The sequence below is a fragment of the Dermochelys coriacea genome, chromosome 3 (genome assembly GCF_009764565.3).
Source record: "Dermochelys coriacea isolate rDerCor1 chromosome 3, rDerCor1.pri.v4, whole genome shotgun sequence".
NCBI lineage: Eukaryota > Metazoa > Chordata > Testudines > Dermochelyidae > Dermochelys > Dermochelys coriacea.
Window position 1 is genome coordinate 70,549,199 of NC_050070.1, and position 20,512 is coordinate 70,569,710.

The 20,512-nt window shown below is 36.7% G+C and overlaps 1 protein-coding gene across 10 annotated transcripts in view; it reads right to left on the minus strand.

Annotated features, from left to right (window-relative positions):
• The window catches only part of MAP3K7 (mitogen-activated protein kinase kinase kinase 7), a 71,876-nt gene that overhangs the window by 38,483 nt on the left and 12,881 nt on the right, over positions 1 to 20,512 (minus strand). For 4 of the 10 annotated variants that reach the window (XM_038394696.2, XM_038394698.2, XM_038394697.2 and 1 more), the window contains exons 2-9: positions 12,881 to 12,991; positions 10,571 to 10,636; positions 9,670 to 9,715; positions 8,943 to 9,081; positions 7,910 to 8,034; positions 4,388 to 4,516; positions 2,288 to 2,418; positions 907 to 988 (exon numbers count right to left, since the gene is read on the minus strand). In XM_038394696.2, coding sequence (XP_038250624.1) covers positions 907 to 988; positions 2,288 to 2,418; positions 4,388 to 4,516; positions 7,910 to 8,034; positions 8,943 to 9,081; positions 9,670 to 9,715; positions 10,571 to 10,636; positions 12,881 to 12,991 — 829 coding nt within the window. Of the gene's footprint in view, positions 1 to 906; positions 989 to 2,287; positions 2,419 to 4,387; positions 4,519 to 7,909; positions 8,035 to 8,942; positions 9,102 to 9,669; positions 9,716 to 10,079; positions 10,235 to 10,570; positions 10,637 to 12,880; positions 12,992 to 20,512 lie in introns of those variants that run through there. The other 6 variants (XM_043510660.1, XM_043510661.1, XM_038394699.2 and 3 more) reach the window with 6 other exon arrangements.

The following is a 20,512-nucleotide window of genomic DNA, read 5'->3' on the forward strand; positions in this document are numbered from 1 at the left end:
ATTTTCTTAAGTACGTTTTAAATTTATGTGCTAAACATGTTTCATGTAGTCTGGCTAAAGAAGACCATCAAGTATATGACAAAGTTGATGGGATTTTGCAATAAAATATACAGGTGAATTCAAAAGTACCTTATGTCCAAAATATTCTGTGTGCGAGAGAAAAATTTAGAGTTTGGGGCAAAGGGAAGAAGGCGGGTATGGACAACTGTAGTTAAGTTACAAGAACCCAAGGAATGAGGAAAATAGGGCAAAATTTCATAAGGAAGCATTTAAACTTTTTCCCATGCAAAATGCTGTGGGTCTGAGTGATGACCAGTTTTGTGCACTAGGAAAGAATTTTGCTCTTGGGTCAAGATTGGTAGAATGTCTGGTGGGTATTTTTGCCTCTCTCATGGCACCCTGAGGGCCTTTTTTTAGGTTAATAGGAAGTAAAGAAAAGTTGCAAGTTTAATCAGTGGAATCTGTAATTTCATCAAAATCTGATGAGGGGGTCCAGTGCAGAAGAGAGGCTCAAAGGACCAGCTGATAGGGGCAAACATGAGTAAGATCTGAGAGATGGCTATTGGACCCTAAAAACCTTCAAGAAGAAAGGGAGACCCAAAGTCTTTGCAGACTGAATTATCCTTCATGTGTACCCTCATTCTCTGTTGTGGGAGGAGGGCAAGGGGATTCAGAGTTTGGGATTAGGCTGAAGGAAGCAAAACTTGAATATTTGTTATGAGGCACTTTACCACAGCACTGAACCAGGCATTTAGGAAGGGGTTATTTTTCCCCCATCAAAATTTGAAGTTTATAAAGTTGCACGCTGCGCTTTATAATACATTCCTGGATCTGTTTCATTTCTCTGCTTATCTCCTTTAAGAAGTGTTTTGGTTTTTTTCCCCCCTTATATTTATACAATCATACCTGTACTAGTGGCAGAGTTGCTTTGGCCTTCATCTGAATACTGACAAGGATACTGCAGAGGTTCATCAGCTCCGGGAAAGTACTGTGTAGAGGGTAAATTGTTATATATTAACATAATTAATGGTTTCAGAGTACATATAGCAGCTATAGAGATAGCATACATCTCAAGAGATCCTAGTTCTCTGAATAAATGCAGAGGAAAAAAAGGTAATTTGAGAATGCTATTTTGTTTAACTGCAGAACCACCTGCAACATCTTACTTTTCAGTAACATTCCTTCCCCACACCTCTCAAAAACAAAGCACACAAACACAAACTTATCTTTATTAAGTGCCTTCAGACAGACATGTAATGTATTTTAAGAACAATGTAGCATAATGGAAGCCACTTACAATGGCATAAATCAGGCAACGTATAGTTTAATTCAGCATAAGGATGGAATGAATCACATTCAATTCTAGTGGATATTAGGGAGTTTTGTCAGGGAAAGTAAGGTAGCAGTTAAGAAGAGAGGATGGAGAACTGAAAGCGTCTATGAATAAACTCTCTATGGCTTAATGGCACAAGCCATTCAAACACTGTTTTCGTTTAGCTTATTTAGACACCTGGCAGTTAGTTTGAGTAGTGCTCACTACCTAAAAAATGGCTAAATTTCTGTGAACCTGATCACCAATATGACTAATACAAACAAATCTGTTGGGGTTAATAATGCAAATAAAAACTACTTTTAAACTTCCAATTATTCCTGTTCACTTGCATTCAGTGTAAAGATATTCATATTGGCAAATGTCTGAGTAATATATGTGCTACCTCTATGAAGAGCATTTTGTTTGGTTTAGCTAATGTATTTTGATTTTGATTTGTATTTCTGAGATTTAGCAAAACAAATGAATACTGTTATTCTTCAGGATCAGATTTCTGAAGGAAATTAAGTTGAAATAGCAGTGATACTGACAAAGATAGGTAATAAACCCTTAGATAGATTCTATTCTTGAAATTTGCAAAGTTACCATGCTAGTGCCCATTTTTTCCTTAAAGGAGCCAATAAAGGTCCTGAAACTACAGAGCAGCTATCAACATCTCAATGCTCACAAAAATGGCAGAGAAACTAAAATAGTAAAATACTTGAGTAACTATAACTTTGTAAGGTCAAACCAGAACATCTGTAAAAAACCTCTCACATGATCAAACAGCCTGTAACTGTTTTTAAGAGTCTTTTCAGCAAGTCATGTGATTAAGCATTGAGGAAAAATCTTTAGAGACTGGAGATACAACTTAGAACAACAGATTAACACTGGGCTCATGGAAGGCATACCTTCAAAAGCCAATACTACAACATAACCGCTGTTAAAATATTTACAGATTAAAAGAAAAGGTTATACCCGCATCAAATGTGTCATTATTTTGACAATTTCTTCCATGGAGGGTCGTTGTGAAGGATCCTTAGACCAACAACGAGTCATTAAACTCTCAATAGGTTTAGGTAAATTTTTGATCAGTGGTGGCCGAGTACCTACAATTAAAATTAGACAAATCTTAATTTATATAATCAAACTATTCTTGAAAACTCTGTCATTGCCTGAATTTTTTAAACCACTTATTTTGCCTTTTAAACAATAGCATTAAAGATGCATGATAGCTATAGTCTGGAGAAAACCAACCTGCATTTAATTATTTAAAAAAAAATAGAATCACCAATCGTTTATTCTATTTTTTTCTTATTTGTTTGTATTACGTACAAATTAGAAAATTACATCTAGGTAAGCATAAGTAAAAAGAGTTGTCTTTCAATAATGCTCTGAATGCACTATATGTCTGGTCAGTTTATGAACATATTTAAAATGACGAGGAAAACAGAAAAAATAGTAACAGCAGCACTTTAGATAGTAAAGGAGTACTTGTGGCACCTTAGAGACTAACAAATTTATTAGAGCATAAGCTTTCGTGAGCTACAGCTCACTTCATCGGATGCATTTGGTGGAAAAAACAGAGTAGAGATTTATATACACACACACAGAGAACATGAAACAATGGGTTTATCATACACACTGTAAGGAGAGTGATCACTTAAGATAAGCCATCACCAACAGCAGGGCGGGGAAGGAGGAAAACCTTTCATGGTGACAAGCAGGTAGGCTAATTCCAGCAGTTAACAAGAATATCAGAGGAACAGTGGGGGGTGGGGTGGGAGGGAGAAACCCATGGGTTTCTCCCTCCCACCCCACCCCCCACTGTTCCTCTGATATTCTTGTTAACTGCTGGAATTAGCCTACCTGCTTGTCACCATGAAAGGTTTTCCTCCTTCCCCGCCCTGCTGTTGGTGATGGCTTATCTTAAGTGATCACTCTCCTTACAGTGTGTATGATAAACCCATTGTTTCATGTTCTCTGTGTGTGTGTATATAAATCTCTACTCTGTTTTTTCCACCAAATGCATCCGATGAAGTGAGCTGTAGCTCACGAAAGCTTATGCTCTAATAAATTTGTTAGTCTCTAAGGTGCCACAAGTACTCCTTTTCTTTTTGAGAATACAGACTAACACGGCTGCTACTCTGAAACTTTAGATAGTGTTTTCCTCACCTAGCTTTCCCTGCAAACAGTGCTTTACATCTTCAAACTAGTATTTATATTATTGTTGCACCTAGGAGCCTCAAGTCATGGACCAGGATCCCATTGTGCTAGGTGATATCCAAACACAGATAGTCCCTGACCCAAAGAACTTCGTCTAAAACAAGAGACAACAGATCGATACAGAGAGTTGGGAAGATACAGGGAAACAACAAGACAATACTGGTCATCATGATAACCAGTGGTTTCAGTACAACAGTAGTCTAACTGTTGTCAGGTTTTTTTTAATAGGTCTCACAGAAAAGTAGAGTTTTAAGGAGGGATTTGAAGCAGGAAAATGAGTTAGTTTAGTGGATCTCTGCAGGGAATGTCTCATAGGTAAATGGCTAGATTTTCAGAAGTGATGAGCAATAAGATTTACCAGTAACGTAATCAAATAAGCATTTTTGAAAAACCAAGCCAGTTATTTAGCACTCAGGACACAAAATTTGGGTGTCCTGGTTTGAAAATCTTAGCTAGCATTACATTCAACTTCAATTTTGGCCATTTTATTTTTTTGAGATAGTGATCTGGATCTCATTTATTGTTCACTCAGGATGAATGGAATACTTCATCACAACAACAAAAATAAATCTATGGTTCTTCTCCCTATTAATTCATACATCATAATTACATGTAGCACTGTCAGTAAGCACAGTCTAACAGACAAGAAAGAGAACCAAAAATGAACTGGTTCAGAAGCAAGAGTGCTTAAGTATTAATTATTAATGACAACACAATCTACAGTGAGGTATCAAACTGCCACCTACTGAATAATGACTAGTTTTGCAAAGATTAAATATTTAATAATGTTATATGTCAAATATACAATTTAACTTTAAATGCACCAAAATGAAAAATTAATTTTCAACTCACCATTGTGAACTGCCCACATTATGCGGAAAGCAGGGCCACCAATCTCATCAAAAGGTTTCCTACGGGTGATCACTTCCCAAAGAATAATACCCCAACTGAATACATCACATTTTTCACTGTAATTACTACCTGAAAAAAATCAATCAATATAATTGGTCTTTTCTACATGATATGTGCCGACAAGTTTAGAGAAATAGCTATGTATGGTTCAGTTTTCCTTCAGAGTAGAATATCTTTTTGTTTTTCACACAGAGAAAACAGCAATCATAAAGCCGTCTGACACCAATTTTTTTAAAACTTCTAATTCACCCAAAGTAAGTTTGAAAAAAACGTTTATAGAAAATATTTCAAGGTTTTAAAAAACCCTTTTGCTATTATTGCCAATATGTTTAACTAAGAGCTCTCCTCTTTGCAAACTAGTTCCTTCAGCTTGGACCTGCACTGAAATTATAAAACAATGCTTAGGACAGTCTTGTTTTGAAATATCAAATGTGATTTTATTATGATCATCAATCTCTCAAAATTCAGCATTATTTCACTGTCATTTTGACTACCTGTGCCTCCTTTAAATCTTTCTCCTAAACTCACTTCTTCCATGATGGCCACAGTAAGTCAGTCATCATTCACCATCATCTATCATTTTTACATTTAAAAACAAGATGTCCTTAAAAGAACCAGCAAGATGTGCCCAGGTCTGTACTAAGTAACCATGTGATCATTTCACTGTATCTCCATCTTCATCACCCCAATGCCTCCCTGTTTATTATTCTCACGCCTAAAATTTAGTTTAAAATTCTTTGGGGCTGGGATTGAGCCTTTCTACGTCTCTCATGAAGCACACAGCAGATGTTGGGTGATATAAAATAATGAATAATAATAAAGCTCAGAGAAGGAGACAAGAGACTACAAAATGATAAATACTTTGTTAATTAGAGAAAGCCATGAATATCTTAAATAGACATGAATGATAAACAAATTCAAGACAAAGTATGTAAACAACAGTCAGCACTATGATTTATCCTTTCCGGTCAATATTTGAAACAAGAATGACATTAAACACCTAATAAAGAGTCTGTTCTGTTTTCTCAGGAAGCATATGGAAAAACAATCTAATAATTTAAAGACACTTCTATATGGAATTTCTTTATATAGGAAGACACCATGTGACATAGGATAGTGGCATATACACACTGCACTACAGCTTGCTCAACTACTTTACTTCTAGAAACAGTTTTGAATTTATAGTACTTCTTCCCTCCTTACTTTAGAATGACATTTATTTATTTAAATTTAAATAATAAGAAGGCACATATATAAAGCTCTAGGAACCCAGACACACATTTAATATTGCAACAAAACCCCAGCCCCATTGAAGTAATTATTTCAAAAGGAATTCTGACAGTCTGCCATTTACAAAATAAAAGCATCTTTTGACTCTTATTCTGATAAGAATACCTTCAGTTTTCTCCAAAGACCCATCAAACAGATATAAGAAAATTTAGAAATTGTTGAGTTAGATGTAGATAGGCCTAGGTTTTGTTCTGATTTTATTGTTTATATCTAAGGTAGTAATTAATGCATATAAACTGTTAAATATTAACATTTTAACATTGGTTTAATAAAGTTGAATGACAATTGTATTTCAAGATATTAATTTGAAATTTTACATTCCACCATTTTTAGACATAAGGTATTCAATCATTCTGTATAATGTGTTTCAATGGTGCCAATACAAATTTGGGGAAACAAAAATATATAAAAACTGCTGTACAGAAAGCTTGCTGCAGTACTAAAAGCAGGAAATTTAGAACTGAAATTTTACATGTTCCTACTTAGTAGAATTTATGGACTGGAGAGTCACTAAGAAGTGGATGACTTAGCATTTGCACTGGAATTCCTTGCAACAGCAAGGCTTTTAAATGTAGCCCTTAATCCAATGTAAAAATCAGGATTTCCTGCGTTTTTCTTCCCTTTTTAAAAATCAGATCAACTTTTTTTTTTTTTTAAATAAAGGAAAACAAACGAACTTCTAGTGGTAAATGAACGTTAAGAATAAGTTTTGGCCAATATCTGAAGTGAACAAGGAGGTATGCCCAGTACAGTTTCTAGTAATCTGGTATCTGTAGCACAGAAACTGACATAAAATTGCCTTCTTAGGAGAGAGATCAAGGACTGAATGACTATGGCAATTTAACTAGAGGCCTAATCTATACTTAAAATTTAGGTTGACATACCTACATTGGGTCAGGGGTGTTAAACTGATTCCAGATCAATGTAGCTTTGCTGACCTAACCCCAAGTGTAGATACAGTTATGCTGATGGAGGAATACTTCCATTGACCTAACTACCAGCTTCTGCAACAATGGAAACACCCTTTTCCATTAGTGTAGGTTATGTCAACACTACAGGTTTATGCTGGCATAGCTATGGTGATGTCAGTATGACAGTACAGTCTCAATAGCATAGACATACTCTAAAATGTTCATGCTCAGGAGTCCTGAACATCTGACCAGAGCCTACTGATATTGTTGTGGAGAAGCTTTAAAGCCAGGTGGTCGTCTGTGTTTTTTTTCAGGTGGTTACCCAGACTTTCTTTTTACAGTATTATCAATTTGATACCTTTCTGGAGAACTTAATTCACTATTAAGACCTCTAGGGAAAAACAAAACACAAACTCAAAAAAAACCCACGCTATCCATCCATAATTAAACTTTTATTGAAACTTTTACTCACTCACAGGGGGCAAAATCAACACCAGTCAATCGCTGGTCTGAAGGTGATTTGATGTGCATAATGACCGAGCTATTAACCATTTAACCACATAGTAATTATAAAAATCCTTGTGATTTTATTGTTTACCATCACTGGGCTTCCCCACCATATGCCAACAAATCGCTTTTGATTCCTCTCCCCACTTAAATATTAAATACAAATTAATTTTTAAACATGAATTACGTATTGGGTGAGAGGAGAAGAGGAGGTGAACTAAACTTCAAGGGATAAGGAAGAGAAGGGAGATATAGGGGAAAAAAGGGAATAGGCAGAGTTACAAGGTAGGGAGGGATCAAAAATGGAGGTGGCTATGCTTGTTCGACACATATCAGAATATGGGGTGGAAGGAATGACGGCATATTTAAGTACAATCAGAATCTGGGATTATTTTGTAATCTCAGAAACAACAATATCCCATGATGGTAACACCAAACAAGATGCATAATTTACCATTACAGTCTATTCAGTTTTGCCATTTGTGAACTTCAAGTATCAAACTTTTCCCCATTTGTGTGAATTCCTTTCCTAAAGATACTTTACAGCAGTCTTTGTCCCTAGTTTTTAAATGTACATTAAAGACTTCCCCTCAAGTTATTTTTAATCTTTAAAATTTATTTCTATATTTTATAATGCAACTTAACAGAAACAATGTATGTAAATGATGCTCTCAACTGATTTCTTATCTCAAATCATTCAAAATAATGTCCTTAAGTAGAGGAATACATGTTAAACTGTACATTATTTTGTTACCTTCAAAAACTTCAGGTGCCATCCAAGCAGCACTTCCCTTATTGTTGGTCATGTGTGTTTGAATATCACAGGCTGTACCAAAGTCACAGATTTTTAGAACTGTCCCCCCAGCTACCAACAGCAAGCTGTCAAGAAAATCCCAGATTTTTTTTTTAAATAGAATTCAGTAGTCTTGTTACAATAATAAAACATTACTATTTTATTCCAACAACTTTCACTTGAGGCCTTGCTTCACACTATATTAGTGTATAGTAACTTGGCAGTAACTTGTTCATCTAAGTATAAAAATATTCTTAAAAATTACTATAGTATGTCAGTAGGTTGTGACTTCCTAATTATGATAAACTGCTGAATTTTAATTTTTAATCTTTATAGCTCTATTTGAAATATATTTAAAAAGAAAACAGTTTCTTTAGGCATAATTATTTCAATCCACTAATGGAGACAAAATTAGCCATTTATATGCTAATTCATAAACATTTTATATAGGCTCTGCAGACAGAAGCCCAGCCATTATGGCTACTATCTTGCCAGAAGGGGAATGATCAGGACTCCCATTAGAGCCAGCCAATGCTGCTTTTTCTTTAAATGGAAGGGTTGCTATTGACCATGTGGTCTCAGTGCCTATAGCTGAGCATTGGGGAAGGAAGAAGGAATTGGAGCATCAAATGTAGGTTCTCCTGCAAAACACTGCAGGCCACTAGAAGTAGACCTCAAGGCTTTTTTAATTTCCCCATTCAGGTAACCAAGTCCCTACTAAAAACCCACTTCCATGATATGGGGCAAGAAAAGGCTTTATGTCTGCATAACATGCAGTGCTGAACACACAGTTAGCGGTACACAAAACAATCAGCGTGTCTTGATTTTATAACTGAAATTTAAAACCTGTAGTATTTAGATTCATTTACTTTAGAGCTAATAAATAAAAGTTATTAAAAGTTTTCCTCCAAATCCACTGGAAGTAACAGGATAATGAGAAACCCCAAAATTGCAATTTTAAGAAAAAAAGGTTTAACACTGACAAGAAACCTACTTTGGCGGTTTCAGGTCCCTGTGAATTAGAGCCTTTGGTTTCATGCTGTGGAGATACGCCACTCCTTGGGAACATTGTAAACACCAACTCATTGCATGTGCAGCAGTATAATAAGGCAGAGGCTCAGCACCATGCAGTACTGCAAAACAAAGGCACAAACTAAAAAGAACTTTATTGCATATTACCATAGAAACAATGGAATTAACACACCAGTAACAAGCTGTATGACATTCAACTAGTTATTTACTCTCATCCTTTAGCGTTGCTGCTGAAATCTCTTTTTACATTGTTTAACTTTATATATCACTATTAATGGAAGTTATGTGAATAGTGATTTCCAAAGTTTTTAAAATGGTACTTAGTTCATTAGCAAATATTTACACACAAAAATTCTGCCACTTAATGGCTAGTTATAAAATAAAGTCACTCATTTTCAGCTGTATCTAGTGTGGTCTATATTAAATGATCACTCAAGAAATTGACAAGAAGTTGAAAGTAGTCACTTAATAAAGTCAGAGATTTTTACAGGAAAAAATGAAAGGAGTCACAAAATTTAAACCATTTATTTGATACCAAAAAATCAGATGATTAAAACACGTTTTTAAACTATGCTGGTTGTAAAATGCTCTTGAAAATAAATATTAAACCCATTTTATATTTTAAGAAAAGGTTCTCCTAACTATAACACTTCAGCTGCAGGGAGACACCATGTTTAAATGATACTCACCATTGTACAGAGAACCTCCTTCAGCATACTCCATAACAAGACACACCTTTTGGGGAGGGGACAAAAAATAGGGATGTTTTAAAGTGCAGTGTAGGGGCGGACAATAGTAATTTGAAAGGAAAGTTCTTTGAGAGGAACTGCAAAGCGTCCATAATTGATGCACTGATCTATCAGATGCAGAATTAAGTTGATGCTTAGATCCTATTAAAGAGTAGCAAAGAGGAGAGGATGCATCACTGTATACCCCTTAAGGCTAAGGTTGCCTTCAAATTTCAGTTAGAATGGATGTACTGCAAGAGTGGATTGGAAAAGATTAACTAAAATTGCCAATTTTTATTAGATCTGAATAAGTTTATTTTAACCAATTTAATATCCCAGACCACTAATAAAATATGTCCAAGTTAGCCTACCATGTTGTGAGTTCAAGATTTCATATCTGTCCTGCTACAGTACTTGCTGCATCACCTGAGGCATGTGTAGGGTTATCAGCTGTTGCAGGGTAAAAACAGAATCCTGACCTTGGCAGGTAAATGTAAAGGAATTGATTTCCAATCATGTGTGTCATCTGTAAATAAATCATTTTTTGTAGTGCTGATTTGGATTCAATATGGGGACTGCACACTACATACATATACCACGCTAATTTCTTTGCAATCAAAAAAAATCAGCATAGGGAGAACAAATGAACAAGATGAAGTGTGAATAGGTTTTTAGAGGCTACACTTTGGTTCAAGTAAAAAAAAAATATTTAGAAAAAAATCAACCCATTAATAACAAAACCAGAAACCATTTTAGAGACACAATACTAAGGTGAGTATATTGGCTGAATGTATTTCTTGCATTATTGCTTGATTATAGTGAGCTTTATCAAGGTGACAAAAACTGGAGGATTATAACTTACTGGATTCAGACAGGCTCCATATAACTTGACAATATTAGGATGGTTCACACGTGACAACTGTCGAAGCTGCAACAAAAAGTTCACCACTTTTTTTCAACCACAAAATACTTCATTTGGTTTCATATACACAGTTAACAATTAAATCAACACAAACAATTATTTACTTAGCATGGTTCATTCGCATGAAAAAGTTGATGTCTTAGATAATTACTAACTAACAAATTTATGTCACATACTGTGCCTGGATTTTAAATCTGGACCATCCTCTAAAAATCCAATACTTAGGGCACTAGCCTAGAACTTGGAAGACCTGGGACCTTGGCTCTGCCACAGACTTCGTGCATGACCTTGGAAAGACAAATCACAGTTTTCCTTTGCCTCAGGTCTCCATCTGTAAAATGGAAATAATAGCACTCCCCTGTCTCATAACAGATTATATTAACCAGGCAGTCCTATTAAAATGGGTCAGATAATGTCATGACTGAAATCAAATTTTTAGATTATGCATGTTAAGAACATAATTAAGTCTCATGCTTCAGGGCCAGAGTGTAAGCTGCTGAACAAGCAGATCATCCACTTTCCAAGTACAGCATTGCACAACTAGATATGACATTCTGAGGATTTTGAAATACTTCTGTAGCATAGTTTATTGCTCACAGTTGGAAGCAAGGTTACCTGACTTCAGAGACAAATGGTCTGAATCACTACAGAAAATCTTATGGGCAAAATAGTTCACTTTAATGCAAAATGGAGTAATGCCACAAAAATGAACTATAAAATAAATTCTACAAGTTAACATTTATGCCATCCAGTCATGAGAAAAAATTGCTTGTAGTAATTCATAGTAGGCATGTGTGGATACACCCATTGAAGAAATTAAGAACCATTTTTTTATTTTGCAAGTTGGCAGAAAATCAAACCAAGTGTGAAGTTTTGACTTTCACAGACTTTTGAAGGAGTTTTTAATAGTACCCTCTGAATTTCACTATCCAGTCGATAGGGCACATGACCCTATGTTCCTAGAAATTCTTTATATATAGTCTGAAGTGATATTAGAAAAGAACTGAATCTATACAGTGCAAGAACTCAAAAAATGTAATATCTTGAAACCATTTCAAAATAATTTGAGGATTTTCTTTCTTAGATTCTCTCTCACATAAAGCCCAGCCAAGAGGACTTACCATTCAGCCATGTTTAGATTTATGTGAATGTTATTCTGCACTCACATACCATGACAATAAGCACAGTATACATATTCCGTTAGCAGAGAGATGTATTATAAATACATTTTAGTTACAAAATCGTAGTATGGTTAAAGGAACTGTAACACTTTCGGGATTTATTCTCATTTTACTCCATATATCCTGGGTATCCTAAATTTTTATCTACCATCTGTTTTACATAAAAAGAAAAGGAGGACTTGTGGCACCTTAGAGACTAAAATTTATTTGAGCATAAGCTTTCGTGAGCTACAGCTCACTTCATCGGATGCATTCAGTGGAAAATACAGTGGGGAGATTTATATACGCAGAGAACATGAAACAATGGGTATTACCATACACACTGTAACCAGAGTGATCACTTAAAGTGAGCTATTACCAGTAGGAGAGCGGGGGGGGGGGGGGCGACCTTTTGTAGTGCTCAAATAAATTTGTTAGTCTCTAAGGTGCCACAAGTCCTCCTTTTCTTTTTGCGAATACAGACTAACACGGCTGCTACTCTGAAACCTGTGTTTTAAATGCAAACAAACAGAACTTTGGCATAATGAAAGTTTATTGAAGTTACGTAGTATCAACATTCGATCCTAGAATGTTCTCTCCTTTAGGAAATGTACGAATTATGTGTAAGGTGCCAAATTAAGAGGTGGAATGGAGAAAATGAGGGATTTGTTCTCAAATTCATGAGTTACATGTATTTTCTTCTAGATTTTTACAATTTTAATTAAAAATAAACTACTACATTAATGGAAACAAACCAAACTTTTTCATAGCATGGCTCCTCCCCCCCAATGTTAAGTGACACTGGATGAGATTCTCACTCCTTCTTTGGTCTCACTACACAGATTAAAATGGTTGGAGTGTCATAAAGAAGCTCTAAATACCCCAGACCACACTGAATTCCTTCAGTGCAGGAACTGGAAAAGACAGCCACAGGCCATCCTCTGAGTACCCTCTTACAAGTTCTCATGGAAGTGGCGTGGCTGGGTACGGGGTATGTAGTGGCAAAGCCATACCACATTACTGGGGGGGGGGGGGGGAAAGAGATAACATTCCAAATCCCATAACTTCTTTTGAAGGAAGCTTACTGTACCTCCACAATGAAGGCCTTTCTTTCAGATTCACTTTCTATTTGTTTAATGGCTACATCTTTTCCTCGCCATTTTGCCTTGCAGACCACACCAAAGGCTCCTCTTCCAACAACCTAGATCAAGATAGCAAGGAATACTGTAGTTAAGAAAACAATTCCAGCTTGCCCGTAGCACTTCACAAATATTTAAAGAAACATGTTACGCAGCATCAAAAATTTAGTATAAAGATATCAGACATATAAAGTGAAGTCCAAGTTTATAACAAAACTAACTTTATGTAATCATAAAGCATAGCTACAAATTATAGGGCTATTCTCATAAATGTCATGTGCATACGGCTTCTCCCATAGATCACCTACAGGGAAAAACAGTAAACTACATGCATTAAATTCTTCACATGTTTTCTGAAATATTTATATTGCATACAAATTTGTAAAGTTACTTATTTCATATAAGATCTACTCAAAAAGAACCTGGGAAAAAGGAAAAATAGTTGCTTCCCCCCAATTCTTTTCTTCATCCTTCCTATGCAGAGTTTACCTTTATAAAACTTGGTCTGGGAAATAGTATCTTATTGCACATATTCCTGCTTATTAGTTATACAAAGTTTGACCTCTGGAATAAAAGTACATAAATGCATGTATTCTAGCACTCTGTTGAAGTGTGGCAGAAGATAGAGTAAGGGATATACGTCAGATATGGTCAAGGTATCTCCCCGCCCAATAATTTCAAAACTGGTATTTTCAGACTAATGAGAACTTTAGCCAGTCATTTCCTTTAACACTCCCTCTCATGAGCAAAATGTGCACTAAAAAAAGTTTTCTCCATTACAGTTGTTTACCTCCAATTAACCCTCTAATGAAGCCATAATACCGAATTTTAACTTTTACTATTATTTCTGTAATATTGGGTAGATATCATAATCCTGCACTTTGACTTCACTAGAAGGGGTTAGATAGAGAACCCTATATTTAGATTTCACAATACTTCCCATAAGAGATCCTTGAGTCTTTTTTTTTTTTTTTTTTTTTGGAGAAGCTCCAACACCTCCATTTTTTGGAGCAGGCCCTTGAAATCCAGCAGGGGGGCCCCCTAGGAATAGAAATGCCTTTTCCTTGGACCCATCCAATTCTATTCAGGTTTGGTGGAGATGTAAACTATTGAAAAGTTCAATTTCCCTTTTCTTGCTCGCATTCCTCAGGAAAGTCCTGGAAGCATGCCAAAATAACCACCATCAACCAGCACTGAAACCTAACACCTGGCCCCAGAAGTCCATCCCAGCCTCCTGGATCATAGCTTTCTGTTGATGCTGGCTAACACAGTTAATCCTATAGTTCAAGTTGTAGCAATTTGTGTTGCAGTGATAAAGGCCAACGCTTCAAATGCTATACATGATTGGGGGTTATTATAATTACATACAATAGAATCTGATTTCACCATTTGCCTTAAAAAAGAAATTACAAAACAAAAATGAATGTTATTTAAGTTGCAAAGAAATCAAACAGTACAAAAAAGTTTTGAAATTCAAAGAAAGTTTTCTACAGAAAAGTTACTTCTACTACATTGCATAAAGGCATTAATTTCTATTTCTCATATCCTTATTAAATGCAAGGCCTTATTACTATTAATGTTACATAACATACACAAATTACTATGTAATGAGTTTAATGATTCAGTGGAAACAACGTTTGGAAATTTCCGATTTCTCAGGCTTTCTATGCTGTATACATTGGGTATGAGTACATATCAGCAGTAATAAGACGTTCAAAGACTTAACTATCTCTAGTATTTTACTTGGTGAGCATGTCTTAGAAAATGGCCTTTTAAAAAAGATTTCTCCTCTCTTTATCCTCTTTTTTTGTTGCTTTAATGCTAATATAAACATGTGATGGACACCAACTCGAAAAAAAATCTGTCTGAAAATGTTGCACACAGTAAGTATAGTTACAAGTGACCCCTATGATTATTGTAACCCAAGTTCCCTGTAAGCTGCGGGGCCACAAAGCAGCCTATTTTGCACTGCGCAGGCACTCAGGGACCCCGCCCAGGGACCTGCCACGACCATGGGAGGGGGGCCCCTCCCCCGGCTCCCAATTGACCATTGGAGGGGCACCTTTCCCCCAGCCACCAACTCAGCCTGCGGCACAGCCGGAGCAGCCCAACCCTGGAGCGGCATGGCCCTAGGCACATCTCGGCCCAACCCAGGTGTGGTCTGAGCAGCCCTCCTCCGGCCCAGACCTGCTGGGGCCGGGGAAAGGGTGCCTATCCTGCAGCCCCAGAGCTCCTATGGTGGGGAGAGGAGCCTCTCTCCCACAACCCAGGTGCTGCTGCGGGCACAGAGCACTGGGGGAGTCTTCTCTCCCTGCCGTAGCCCCAGAGCACCCTCCTGCACCCCAAACCCTTCATCCCCATTCCCACCCCCACCCCAGAGCCCGCACCCTCAGCCAGAGCCCTCACAATCCTGCACCCCAACCCTCTGCCCCAGCCCTAAGCCCCCTCCCACACTCTGAACCTCTTTGGCCCCACCGCCACCACATGAATTTTGTTACGTGCACCAATATGGAGGTGATGTGTTACACATATTCGTCATATTGGTGCATGTGACAAAATTCATTCTAAATATGAGTGGGAAAAATTAGAGGGAACACTGATTGTAACTAGAAGAATTTAGTGAAAATGTTATTTATTTTTCAGTTTGTTTACACTGTGCATTTGACAGAATTTGGAGTAGTCAGTTTTACTGTTTAGTCAGTTCATTCCTTTCTTGCTGAGAAGGCCCTTACAAAAATCAGCACAGCAGCAGAAAAAAGTGATAAATATTATATATATATTTATTTATTTTTTAAAAGGAGTGAGTTACAAAGTTTTGAAACTTACTATGCTAACTCAAACTTGTTTTTATTAATCAATTTTAAAAAAGATGACAACATCCCTTTAATTTAATTGTAAGTAACTAATGGACAAATTCTGCAACCCAGTCAGTTGCATACTGTGTTAATTATGGTAAAATCTGCCCCTTAAGAGCATTCATCACCAGGGAACCTGAACATTTATATGCAAGCTTCTAAGTCTAAATAAATCTGCTTCAACTGCGTAATAATTAAAACATTTACGGCCAGAAACACAAATAACCATGCTGTTAAGGAAAAAGGAAACTTATCTTCCGGTTGTGTATGCTAACTGAACCAGCTTTGCTTTGTGCCATGAAACTCACTACAAATAGGCTCTAGTGGAAAAGGAGAATAAATTCTAAAAGGCAGACCCCCTTTACTAAGTAAGTCCAGCCAATGGCTCCGGAGAGGTCAGTGTCAGGAGCCAAGAGGAAGAGTCTCCCAGAATCTCTTAATGGGCACAATGGAGAACCACGAGAGGAAGTCAGAGAAATATATAGCATCCAAGTGTTTGCCAATATAAATTACTGAATGACTGTGTACAAGATCAGTCAGGGTTTTGAAACAATGTGTCAACATCGTCTATTGCACCTAGTAGTGAGCTGTAAGCTAATGCCAAAATTTGAGTTCTAAGGAGAGCACACAAATGCATAATATGTTGATTTAGGCTACAGATAAAGGAATTACCATTTTTAGGTCCACATTCGAAAGACATTCTCAGCTTCTTGGCTAGCCATGAATGAAAGGAGCCCTGGGACACCATTACAAATTAAACAGAAGTAGTGATGGATCCAATAAGACCCACAGATTTATAGTATGATAGAGCAGAAGATGATACTGGAGTATGTGGGAGAACTATTTTATTCACGGACAATTTTTATAAAATAGCTAGTTACTTTTAGCATTCTCCCTCCAATTTTTTTTTGAAAGGAAAGTCTTAAAAGTTGCATGAATAATTTAAGCATTAGAAATAAAGCTTCCATCTCTGATAGGCACAAGAACCAATTATTTTAATACCACAGGAGAGAAGAGTTGTCTAAAGTTTAGTTTCTTCACACTGATTCCTTCACATCTCCTACTGCTGGTACAACTACATGCGACTGGTAACAGTACACATTCTCAATTTACATGAACCCCACATTATTGACTTGTTACTTCAGTAATTTCATTAACAGCAGTTGCTCTGTGGCACTGGAGTCTTGGAAGATGATCTAAAATAAACATACTGGTCTGAAAAAGATTCTTTACCTTTACCTCTGGGTACCATAAGAGAAAAGGAGGGGGGAGGGGAGGAAATGAGCAGTATATAGTGCACATTGCTTTTTCTGTAGCAAATATCTGTCAATAATAAAATAGGTGGTTCAAGAAACAAGTATAGGCTGTTTAGAAAGTTTTAAAGAGTCATTAATCTACATAGCTTGTTTTTTGGTTCTCTCCCTTTCTCTCTGCTCCTTACTGGATCTCCTACAAAAAAGAATACCAGAGGAATATCCTCTTTTACTACACTAACAAAACTGTGATTACATACAACTTAGAAGAGTTGTATTTATACTTTTTCCAATGTAATTCATTCTAACATTTTTTTAAAAAAATCTAAATAAAGCCTTGAATTAGAAACTATATAAAGGTGCTTGGGGCAGAGATTGTAGCTTTCTTGTGTATATACAGCATTAAGCACACTGCCAATGCTGCTTAACACCACACATTGATTTGAAAATACACGGAGTATAATCCATGGGTGATATATATATTTTAGAGGTCCTAGGTTAAAGGTCTTTAAAATTCTCTCTCATCTTAAAAGGATATTCTTAATGCTAGTTACTCATACTGTAAAACAGGAAAAATGAACTCATGTTTATTTAGATCCCAGTTCTCAAGTCCAGGAGCAAAGAAAAATAGAATTCAGCTGTTTCTGAACTGTATTAGCCAATACGTATATTTTTACTATTCTCCAAAATGCATGAGACTAACAGATTTCATACATTTATTAATAAGAACAACTCTTCACTTTCGACTCTTATTCAGATGTACAGTGCTGTTTGTTCTAAAGAGGCCTTGCTGGGCATAAGAGGGACAATAAAATATAAAACTTCTCCAGTTAACTGCTTTAGTATTCTTTGGAAAATTCTACTTATTAACTACAAAAGAAGGCCCATAAGACATCAACTTAATTATGATCTTGAGGTCTTAGTGGGGGTTTAAGAACACCCAAATCCATACTTTCCAATGGAGTTTCCTTTTCAAAGTATAATTTATATTAAGGCTTACATGCTCATATGAATTGTATATTAATTGTATATTAAGGCTTACATGCTCATATGAAAGAGTCTATGTAATTGTATATTAAGGCTTACATGCTCATATGAAAGAGTGGAGCATTTCTAAAACAACAGCCATTTCCCTGCTTGGTCTAAACTCAATTCTTTTTGAAGAGTTTATTAGCATTTAGGTAGTTTACTCATTCCAGGAAGCATCTGTATCCCAGACTGAGGTAACAATTTATCAGCAAAGGGTTATTTTAGACCCCAGTACATTTTATGTATTCAAAAAAGGTTGGGTAAAACCTCATAAAAAGACAGTTAAAAAAATAAGTTAACTTAAAACTTAATGTACAGTAATCTGTTTTAAGGATTAAACTCACTATACCCAGTAGTAATTTAAATATATTGGGGTAAAATCTGTTTTCCATATATTGGAATGGATTATTATCCTCTGTCATGATATCTGAGGTGCTCAAACTAACAGGCCCTAGATTTAAACATTAAAGGCTGGTGCCTAGGCATTATTGACAGAGGACTCAACTCTGGAACTCGGTCCCCTTGCTAGTCTGATAGAGCCAACATTACAGGCCTTCAATGCACACTGCAGGATCCATTTAATTTTGCCTGCATTTCTCAGAGGGAAGTTGGGTGGGAACAAGGAGGTTTTTTTTGGTAAGGGGATCTCTATTACAACAGAGGTGAAGTTGTTTGTGTGTGTGTAAATTATGTATACACCTCCTGAGCTTTATAAAAAAGGGTGCACTTTATTGTTATTACTACTATTCAGTGATACCCAAAGGCCCCAAATCACATTTTTTTTCTCCACAGGACCCTGTGCATGTTCCGTGCGTAAGATGGACAATGCTCAGAGACTAAGGCATTCGTTCAGGATTTTCTTTTATCCTCTCATCATTCACTCCACTGAACACAGAATTTATTATTTCCTCACTTGTCTTGCATTCATCACCATAATATTGAGCGCCCTGCATTCATTGTTGCATTCAACTTTTTAGTACTCTAACATAGAGAGATGTTTTATCCACATTTTACAGATAGGGAACTTCACAAAAAATTACACTCAACTATGTTTTAAAATCAGATTAGTTAAACTGCTTGTGTATAGACACTTCCTTGCAGGATGACACTGGCCATTTAAGAGGGTAGAGGCCAGTACAATTGTAATGGTCAGCTGACTGCTAATTGGGTTTTAAGAAAAGGAACCTGAGCCATATAAATGGATACAGACCGAGACAGAAGGCCCAGTGAGGAAATGAGTCAGCTAAGAGCTGCCTGAGTCAGTCATGAAAAGGAGCAGGTAAGAACTGCTGAGTCAGGAGAAGAGGAACCAGAGGGCTGAAGGGAGCAGAACAGCAAGAGGGAACTGCTTGCTGACTTCCAAGGCTAAAAGTCAATGCTGAGGGCTGAAAAAACAGGAACAGCATAGGGGCTTACCTGCTCATGTCTCTACAACTTGGAAGCTGCATCCAGGGGAACAATGAGAGAGTCAGGGACAGTTAGGGATGCTCCCTTAGTGAGGATGAACTCCCAGCAGGGAAGCTGTGGGGGATTCCTGCTGGGAAGAGAAGGGTTGCACTCAAGCTAGAAGGGCTGGAGTGGCTGTCCTGGTAAAAGGACAGAAGGGGATCAAAGAGCTTGAGTGTGGTGGAAGACATAGGAGAAGGATATGTGCTATGTTGATGGACTAGAAGATGTTGGATTTTAAAGACTACATGCCATGCATTCGCAGACAGTGATCAATGGACTATATTTGGGGACTTGTTATGAACTATTTTGCACTATATTTTGATAATAAACCACCCTAAGGAAGTGTATTATTATGCAAGGGAGTGGTCATGCAGTTACCGGAGCCTCTGAAGGAAGGAAACTGAGGCAGGTTTGCCTATCATGGTGCAGCCTGCTGCAAGAGGGCACCCCATGTGGGAGCCATGCCAAGACAATACTATTTTGTTTCAATAATTGCTTATTTCAGTTGAAACTTTTTTAAAAAAACCAGATTAAGTGTCTTCACACAAACTCCCAACAGTTTAACTCAATGGGTTTAAAAACTGATTTTAAGTTAAACCACTGAAATGTCTGAATTTAACCAAGGCCACAGAAATCAAAATCAAAATTTTCAAGTGTCTACTAATTTCCTGTGTCTTTGTTTTGTGCTGCCCAACTTAAAACATCAAGAACTTAATATTTCAGAGATGCTGAGCACTTACAGCTATCATTGACTTCAACTGGAGTACACTGCACTCCTCAAAACCAGGACCTGATTGTCTCAAACTGGGCATACAGAAAGTCAGTTGCCATTTGTTATAAGTCATGTTTTCCAGACCTCAAATAACTTTTGTATCTTTTCTGAATGATTTTCCAAATTTTCAATATCTTTTTAAAGAGTGTGGCTACAATATTCCAGTAGTTGTCTCAGCAATGCTATACACTAACTTAACATCACCTCCATACTCCTGCTCAATGT